General features: G+C 27.0%; 1 protein-coding gene across 1 annotated transcript; it reads left to right on the top strand.

Annotated features, from left to right (window-relative positions):
- Positions 1–9,792: 9,792 nt before the first annotated feature.
- Positions 9,793–10,240, top strand: K444DRAFT_511115 (uncharacterized protein; the record flags this gene model as incomplete). The annotated part of the gene is made up of 2 exons (XM_024873456.1): positions 9,793–9,854; positions 10,144–10,240. Coding segments are annotated over 2 exons (159 nt in total), but the record flags the coding sequence as incomplete, so codon positions are not given.
- Positions 10,241–10,502: the final 262 nt, after the last annotated feature.

Here is a 10,502-nt window from a genome sequence, read left to right as displayed (position 1 = left end):
TATTTATTAGTTCAGATTCCGAAATACCTATAACTTTAATAAATACTTTAGTAATACTTATATATAATATATTACTAAAGCTAAAAGTAAAAATAGTAATAAGAGTAATAAGAATAAACTAGTAAATAATACTTTTAAGGCTTTATTAATAGAAATAAATAAAAAAGAAAAATATTATTTAAATTCCTATTTTATTTTAATTAAAAGCTTTTTAGCTACTTTTACTACTTTTATTTTACTAATAATTATAGCTAATACTCTTATAAATAACCTTATTTCTCTTTCTTTTATATATTAGATAATAGGCAAAAACTATATTTTAGAGCTTATTAAACTCTTAATAAAAGATATTTAGACTTTTATAATTAATAATATATTAAAATATAATACTTATTACTTTTATAGAATCTTAATTAATATTAGAGCCTCTAGATATTTAATTACTAGTTTTTGTTACGAGTACAAGATCTAGGGCCTGGAAGGCATGGTTAGACTATTTCTATTTCAATAATTTAAAGCTAAAGAGAGAAAAGAATCCCGAAGGAGCCTCGGATCTAAATAATCGCAAGCTATATACGGGCCCACGTACTAGCTTAAGCTCGGGATTACGTATAATAATCAGATAACTATAGATACCTCGCTTAGATACCAGATATTTCTCTAGCTCTAGTCTAATCCCTACTAGTACCGTATATCGTAATAACCGTAATATTACCCCTCTTCCTTAAAGTAAACTCGTTCCTAAGCTTCAAAAGTCTCTATTAAATTTCCAAGTCGCAGGTTATATATTAAAGGCCAGGGCCTTTTATATATAACTTTAAAGAATTTCTATCCATATTATACGGTTCCGGTAATATATTATTCTTGGTATAATCTAATTAATAGGGGAGATTCTGGGATAGTCCTGGCTATTTGGGGTTCTTGTTATAGAAGCTCTAAAGAGCTAGGGTACTATTACTTAATAAGGAAACGGGATACTACTCCGGATCTGGATCCTATTCTTTCTACTAGACTCGGTATTTTAGCTTCCTATAAAGCAGTTTTACTACTTATATCTCTTGAACTTTATACTCCGTTTCCCCGTCTTATAGTTCTAATAATAGAGGCTCCGGATTTGCTTATCCGGAAAGGGAGTTATCTAGGTCTTTATATAGCTTTTCTATATAAATACCGGATATATTCTTATTAATTCCGGAAGCTTAAGCCTAAAGAAATATCCTACTTATTCCAGGATTTCGTATAGTTCTTCTATTTAGTAAGCTAGCTTACGGCTCGGATAATTATTCTTCTAGTACTTAGTAGTAATTTATATCTTATCTCTTATTCCAAAATCTACTAGTTAGTAGTACTTATTAGCTTAAGTAATATAGTATTCTTATACTCGTATTATATTCTCCTATATCTTTTACTATAATTTATAGAATTATATTACTAGGGCCTTTACTTCCTGTCTATTTAGCTCTTTCTTTAGGGTATCCAATTATACTTAGGTTTCCTAGTTAAATAATATCTGCGGTTTATAGCCCTTCTCTATAAGAAACGGGGATTAGCCTATAGTCTCGTAAACCAGAGCTACTTACTAGTAGTTAATTATTACTATCTATTTGTCCTAATTATCCTAGTAGTAATTCATATAGGAATATAGCTATTAGTTAAAGTACTAGTTAATAATCTCTATCTGGCTATTAGTTTAGGAATAGTTAGTAGTTAATAACTTGAGCTTTATACTAATATACTTATAGAACTTGCTCTAGAAATCTAATATGAACTAGGGGCCTCAATTAGATACTATAGTTTCCGGGATACTAACTTGGCGAACTATATAGATAAGGAATAGAGATACTAACTCTTTAGCTATTACTATATCTCGGACAGGAATTATAATAGGGCGCTTGCCCAGGTAATTAATAAAGATTATTACTATATTATACTTATTCTTACTTTCTGGGCACTTCTTAAAATCCACTAATATATACTACTAGAGGCAATCAGGAACTAGTAATAGATATAAGAGCCCTGGCTTCTTATTTCTGGGAATATGGGATTATTAGCAGGTATAGTAGTTATCTCTATACTAATTAATATCTATATCTTGGCCTGGCTAGTAATAGCAGGCCTAAAGAAGCTATTAAAGCTTAGCTTATCCTAGATATCCTATTAGAGGCTATATATATATCTCCTAAATAAGGGCAGTATATAAGAGTATCTCGGGCATTATTATATTATTAGGTATAAATAGTTTACTATATTATAAGAGGAGGCCGTCTTATAGTATTCAAGTGCCTTCCTTCTCGTTTCTTGCCTTATCCCATAGCTCTTCTAGCTCTAGTAACTTTTGGTTCTTACTTAATAGCTTATCTATTAGCTAGATACTATTATATTAGGTTTCTTCCTAAGCCGGGCTTATAAAGGCCTCAATTAGGGCTAACTAGAGATCCTATATAATATTATTATTAATCTTTTATTATAGGAGAAGAATTTAGGTTTAGTAGGCTACTATTACCTTATCCTAAATAGTTATATCCTCGTATTTCCTACTTAGGACATTTACTCGTTTATTTAACTTGCCTATCTAATATATAAGCTTAAAATAGTAGCAGGAAAGGTACTTTGCCTAGCGAGCTTATCTTACTAAGAGCTTCTTTATAGTTATAAAGTACTCGAGGGCTCAGTAGTCTAAGTAAATTATAAAGGGTACTTCTTATAGGCCTTCTAGCTCCGCTTGCTATTCGGTTAAAAAGAGAATAATAGCAAGTATTTCTTTATTATAGATATTATAGTTTAGTTCTACCGACTATATAGTCTTGGAAAAGAATACTACCGGGTACTAGAGTCCTATCTAGGGGTCTTACTATAAGAGAATACTGGCTATAACTCTATTTAATATATCTGTCTTAACTATAATAGGAAGGTTCGGATTATAGTAATATAGAATTAGTACCGAGAATATAGCTTGCTTTAGCTTAGTAAAACCTTTTTAATACTAATCTATTTACTTAAACGGAACTCCCTTATATATTAGAGTTATTAGGGGCTTTGCTATATAACTATATTCTGTAATAAAGTACTAATAAAAGTTATAAAAACCCAGAAAGCCTTATATTCCTTTAACTATCTTTAGTAATTACTAGTTCTTAATAACTATTATCTTATCTAGATCTACTTTAATACCTTTAGTAGAAATAATAAAGCCTAGGTACTTTATATAAATAACCTTAAACTCTAATTTCTTAATATTCGCTTAGAGGCCGGTATCCCGTAATTACTAAAAGACCTTTTATATATAGTCTTTATATTTTAGGGAATTATTCGAGTAAATTAGAATATTATTTAAGTAAGCTATATAAAAGATATTAAGGTAATTAAAAAGGATATTATTTATATATCTCTAATATATAATAGGGCTATTAGTTAGGCCTTCTTAAAGAACCTTATACTTATAGGCTCTATATCTTATATGAAATATTATAAGTTCTTCTAATTCTAGGTCTATTTGGATCTAATAGAATACTTGCCAAATATCTAGCTTTATATAGACCTTGGCTTGAGCTAGCTATATAAGGGTCTTATAAATAAGGAAAAGAGGATAATAGTTCTTCTATATTAAGTTATTTAGCTTATAATAGTTAATACAAAATCGGAGAGCTCTATTAGCCTTTTTTATAAAGAGGATTAGAGATATAAAAGGAGACTGGCTTGGCTTAATAAAGCTCTATTAGAGATTCTTTTTAAGGAAGTACTTAATTTCCTATAGCTTATAAGTTAACTATTAATAGAGCGGGGAATACCCTAGGCTCTCTGGGCCTTTGGGATTATTAATCTAAATCTTATAGTTATATAATTAATACGGGAATAAGATATTTAATACTTTTTTTAAGAAGATATCTATAAAATCCTTGAATTTCTCTAGTAAAACTTTTACTAGCTATTATAGCTCCGTTTCTCCTGGCTATTACTTATCCGGAACAAACTCGTTCTCTTACTATAATTCTAGCTCTTTATTAATCTCAAAAAACGATATTATAAAGAAAAGGTTCTCCTTCTTCTATAGATTTATCTAGAAAGCGGCCGGTAAGATACCTATAATATTAACCGAAGGCCTTAACTAGATCTTATAGCTTTCCTTTAGATAGTATGGTTTTAATATTCCTGTCTCTGGCTTGGAAGAAACTTCTATATTTCCTAAGGCTACTTATATTTCTTTATAGTATTAAGCTTAATTCTTTTACTATATATGGCTTTCTGAGCCCGGATTAGAAAGAGAATAAAAGGGTTTCCTCTTTATAAGCTAAGATCTCTAGGACTTATTTATAACTATAGCTTTATTCTTTCTATCTATATCTTCTTAATACTAGTCGCTTTTCCCAGGTTCCAAGTTCTTATATATAGTAGTTAGGACCTTATCCTAACCCTTCTTTCTAAGCTAATTATCTGGCCAGATTAATCTTCTATTTTTGTAATTAATTAGAATACTAGTACTTATAAACTACTATTATCCTAAAATTATATTATACTTGCCTAGCCCTATAACTAGTATAGGTACTAGGACCTTCCGTCCATTAATCAAGAATATAAGCTTAATATAGTAAGTAATAAGTACGGCCTGCTTACTATTAAACTCCCTTATATTATAGGGTAATACTAATTAAATAGGCTTAATATCTAGAAATTATTTAATTATTCTTATAAACTTGGAATTAATAAAAGTATATCTATTTGCTCCGGTATTAATAAGAAAAGAAGTCTTAATACCTAATCTATTATTACTAATTATATAAGGAAGTATAAACGTTTTATCTCCTAGTAACTAGCTCAAATTAACTTCTGCTATATTTATATAATATGGCCCTAAAGAGAAGACTTCTTTTAGGAGTCCTCGTTTCTCTATTCTATATCCTTGGATAGCTTACTTATAGTAAGTACTACTAGCTTAGCTATTAAAACTTGCTTTATATATTTTATCTTGAACTCTAGATAGTTTCTAGATATATAACCAAATTCATTATAGTTATAGTACTTGAGATCTGAGAATCCGGGCTTCGGGGCAATAGGCTTATCTATTACTAGGGTCTTGGAAGTAGGCTTTATATAAGGAATGCCTTCTGGGCTTGGTTTATTTGTATTTTTATTAGCTTTCTTAAATACCTATTCTTTTTTTTTATAGCAAGCTCGGATCTACTAGTTATTTATAATATAATATTATACGAACTTTGTAATATAGATAGCCGGATTATTATAGTATATAGCTATGGCCTCTTAGAGCTTCCAGATAAGCTTATTATTTAGGTTATTCTTAAGGTCCTGCGGGTTAATATTTCCGTCTACTATATACCTCAGGAATAGAATATAGAATTTTTAAAAGGTCTAGCCCTTTTTTATAAATAGCTCCTTAAATACTTGCCGAGTATTATACTTCTTATTCGGGTTACTATATAGTTCTTCTAGATAGGTATATAGTTCCCTAATAGTCTCATATATATATTAACTATCCTGGTTTAGGCAGGGAGAGATTAGTATAAGGATATAGCTACCTATATGGCCAGATATATAAATAATCTTGAGATCCTCTATCTAATAGGTATTAGAGTTACTATAGAGCTTGTTCTTAATCTAAACTAACTAATTATTAAAAATAATACTATTCTTAGTTATACCTTCGAAAATAAGAGAGTTAGGGAGTTTAACTAAGTATTTATCTTCTGGAATAGGGGAACTAGTTATTCCGGCAGGCTATATAATAAGCTTCTTAATAATGGCTTTGTTCTTTTATAGGACTTATTTGATTTCTTTTAGCTAATCCCAATAATTCTTACTATAGGCAAGGATATTATATATCTTTAGAATTAGCTTAATAATTTCTTTATATAAAGCCTCTAGATTCTAAAATAACTCTTGGAACTCTGTTTTTAATAAAGCAGGTCTTTCTTCTTTTTCTATTCTCTAGAAAAGAATATCTCTTCTATTATAAATATTAACGGGATATTCGGACCCCTTAAAAGACTTAATAAGAGGCTCTGGTCTATCTTCTAGTAGTATACTAGTAGTATCTTATACTATAGCTTCTTCTGACTTGCCTAGTTATTCCGGAACTTGCTTTCTTATAGATCTTTATTTAGTAGTAAGATTACTAGCCTATTTGCTTATCTGGCCGGTCCAGAGCTTTCTTGCCTAGTTATTCTAGGGCTTTCTTTTATTCTAATATTAGTTAACCGGTTCGGGAGTAGCTATAGTATATTATATCTATACTTATTAAAAACTAATCAGGTAAGTATTATTTAAATTTTCTATAGGATTAAGAAATAGGTAAGCTTTGAATTATATTATAAGTATAAGATCTAGGGCCTGGAAGATATAATTAGACTATTTCTATTTTAATAATTCAAAGCTAAAGAAAGAAGAGGATCCCGAAGGAGCCTCGGATCTAAATAATTACAAGCTATATACGGACCTATATACTAGCTTAAGCTCGGGGTTATATATAATAATCAGGTAACTATAGATGCCTTACTCAGATACTAGATGCCTCTCTAGCTCTAGTCTAACTCCTACTAGTACCATATATTATAATAACCGTAATAGTTTTAACTAATTCTAAGCTTTTTAGTAAACTAATAATAGTATTAAACTTAATAAAATTACTAAAAATTAAGTTAATATCTAGTTTAGTATTAGATTTATATTTTTTATTAGATTTATAATAGTAAATATATTAATTAGGCAAGTATAATTTTATATTATATCTTTAAAGATTCTATTTTTATTTAGCTTAGCTAATATAAATAAGCTAGAGATCTATTTTAATAATTTTACTAATTATCTTATTACTTTTATTAGAAAATATATACTTATAATATAATATTTCAAATACTTTTTCTTGCTTTAAAATACTATACTATAAGGCTTTTATAATATATATAGGGTCGTATATAACTTAAGGATATATAATAAACCTCGGATATTACAGGTATTAATTAGAGAGATTAGAGGCCTTTTAATTTTATAACTAATTACTATTTATATTATAAGTATTAGGCTTATAAATTACTAATTATATATATATTATTAGGGCCTTTTATTTAGAGAGGGCTTCTCTGGACCTTATAGAAGGAATAGAGATTAGTTCTATACTAAATTTAATACTATAGTTTTATAACTTACTAATTTATTCTATTATCTTATTACTTACTAATAAATACCTTATAAGCTAATTTCCTTATCTTTAAAAGAAATAATTTAATAAGTAATTATATCTCGAAATCTGCGAAATATATAACTTCTTACTAAAGCTATTTCTATAGAGGAAATTAACTAGATTAATTCTAATACGGGTAATAATAAAGGCTTATCTAATACTTTTAATAGGGTTTCTTAAGAACTTCTAAAAGCCAGTAATAATAATAGAAATAATCCCGGTAATAATTAAGATACCGAGATTAATATTTGAATTACTATTATTCAAGCTATAAAATAGGGCTTATATACTAAAGTTAAAGCGCTTTAATAAAAGCAAGAATTAGTAAATATAATTAACTAATATATCCTATAATTAAAATAATATAAGAGTATTTTTTAAAGATATCTTGTAGTTTACTATATCTTATAGAAACTCTATTTATAAATCTATTCTATTTTCCTTAGTAATTCCTATTAGAGAACTTCCTAAAATAGAATTAGAACCCATTTCCTTTTCTAATATAATAAGCTTTAAGAATAATCTTAATACTATTTATTAGAAGCTATTATATAATATTCTAAAAATATATTTGGACCGAGAAAAGCTTTTTAAGGTCCGGATACCTGACTTATATTATAGAAAGTCTTTTAAGAAATAGAGAATATTTATATTTTCCTAGAAAGTAGTTTTTAGGATCTAATCTTAAACTTATAATAAATACTCTTCTAGAATTAACTTTACTATAAATGCTTTTAGGAACAAATCTTATAATACTTAAGAGACTATAATAAAGTAAAGCCTACTATTATATAAGGTCTATTAGAAGTAATTTAAGGCCTATTTAGCTAATATACTTTAAGTACCTTAAACCTATTAATAAGATGCCTTTAAGGAACTCCGAGATCTTTATTAAAAGAATAATAAGATAGTTATTGAGTTATATACTCGGATAATTAATCTCGAAATTAACCAGGACCTATATCCTAAAAGAAACCGGATCTGGACTTTTAATACTACTTTATCTAATTATAAGACTTATTAGATACTTGTATTTATTTTCTTAGGAAATAAGGCAGTATCTATTTTCAAATAGCTTAAGAAAGCTCAGAAAGCAGAGTATACTACTTATTCTAAATTAAAAAGAGTAAAGACAGAGAAGTCTAATAAGAATAACTCTGCCTCTAAAAACTCTAACTTAGTAAATTCTAATTTATAAGGCTATTAAAAAAGAAAGAATAAGTTCTAAAAATTATATAAGAAATCCTTAGGTAGTACTTTAGCTCCTTTAAGGCCTTAATAAAATACTAGTTCTATTTTAGATATAATTTATTAGACTTATAAATAGAAAGAATACTTTTTAGGAAGTATAAAGTATTTCAAATATATTAAATAGGCTTAGTAAACCCTAATAAGGCTAAAACTATAGAAGAGTCAAGGTATCTATAAAAGCAGGTTAATACTATAGCTATAGAGAAGTGCTTTAGAGGAGACTTTCTTAAGAAATAAAGAAAAGAAAAGGCCAAATCTTAAATATTAATAATTTTGGCTATAATAAAAAAGATATATTACTTTATATAACTATTTAAGTAAAATTAATATAGCCAGAAGTAAATGCCTCGAAGATATATAATAAACTCAGTAATATTAGGTTAGATTATAACTTCCTTAATAATAATTAGACTTAAAGCCGGGGCTTTATTACCTTAGCTAAATATAACCAAGAATTTATAATCTTTTATAAGAACTAATTTAAGATCTATTAAGCCTATAATCTTAAGGTATTTATTATAGATAATTATAGTAAGATATATTTTTTTAAGCTCCGGTTCTATAGATATAAGAATATTAGCTCTTATAGCCTTATCTTTAATATGAAATTTTATAAAATAACTCTTATATAATATATAAACTATATTAAGAAATAATAAGTATATATATTTATATAGCCTAATAATATTAAGATTCTAATACTAAAAGAATTTAGTAAGGAGCTTAACTAGTACCCTGAGCTAGTATCTCAAGTTTTATTCTTAACTAAAGGCAAATATAACTATTCTAGATAATAGGCTTTATATATTTATAATAATTACTAGGTCTTTACTTTATTATATGGTTCTAGTAATACTAAATAGAAGTTTTTAATATAGCAGATTAATATCCTCCGGAAACAGGTCTTAGAAATACCTATTTATTTCCGGAATAATAAATACAAAGACTTCTTAGAGATTTTTAATCCTAATAAAGCTTTAGAACTTCCTAATCTTAGTAGTATTAAATACTTTATTAATATAGATAGTATAGTCCTATATAGGCTTTTATATAATTTATTAGAGACCTAACTAGAAGTATTATATCTATATTTATAGGATATACTTTATAAATATTAGATAAGGCCTAGTAAAAGCCTAGTAAGGATACTTATTCTTTTTATTCCTAAGAATAGAAAACTATACTTTTATATTAATTATTATAGACTTAACTAAGTTATAATTAAGAATTAGTATTTGCTTCCTCTTATTAATAAGACCCTTAACTAGTTTCGAGAAGCCAAGATTTTTATAAAGCTAAATCTCAAGAATATATATTATTAGGTAAGAATTCGTAAAGAATACGAGTAGAAAACAGCTTTTAGAACCTATTATAGCTATTTTAAATATCTTATAATATCTTTTGGGCTAGTGTAGTATAGCAGGCCGTACTCGTTAAAAATTATATTATTTTGGCGGTTTTAAGGTTTAGGTCACATAATAAAGGCCGCGGCCTTTTGCACGTGACTTGCGGAAATTATATAAGAAAGCTGGTTTTTCTATAGACTTAGAGAATAATTCTTTATAAGTATTTAATTAATTGAGCTTTTGTATACTATATACTATTTATGCTTTACTATTTACGCTTTTGATTTATTATTTTGCTATTAAGTTACGTTTTATACTCTAGTATACTTTATATAGGTTTTTGTCTTATTATAGTTTCCCTTTCATACTAGCTAATATACTAGCTATATTTCAAATATATATTAATACTATATTTATAGGGCTTCTAAATTATTTCATAGTTATTTATTTAAATAATATCCTTATTTACTCTCGAAATAAGAATAAATACTATAATTATATTTACTAGATACTTACTAGATTATATAAAAATAACCTGTTTTATAAACTTAGTAAATACGAGTTTAATATTAAGAAAATCGAATTTTTAGGCTTCCTTATTAGAATAGAAGGTATTTATATGAATCCTAAACAAGTCTATAGTATTATTAAATGGCCAGAACTAGAATTATTTTATAATATTTAAGTATTTCTTGAATTTACTAATTTCTACT

This window comes from Hyaloscypha bicolor (assembly GCF_002865645.1).
Source record: "Hyaloscypha bicolor E unplaced genomic scaffold K444scaffold_184, whole genome shotgun sequence".
Classification (NCBI taxonomy): Eukaryota; Fungi; Ascomycota; class Leotiomycetes; order Helotiales; family Hyaloscyphaceae; genus Hyaloscypha; species Hyaloscypha bicolor.
Note: the sequence above shows the minus strand (reverse complement) of the source record. Positions and strands in the feature narration are given on the sequence as shown.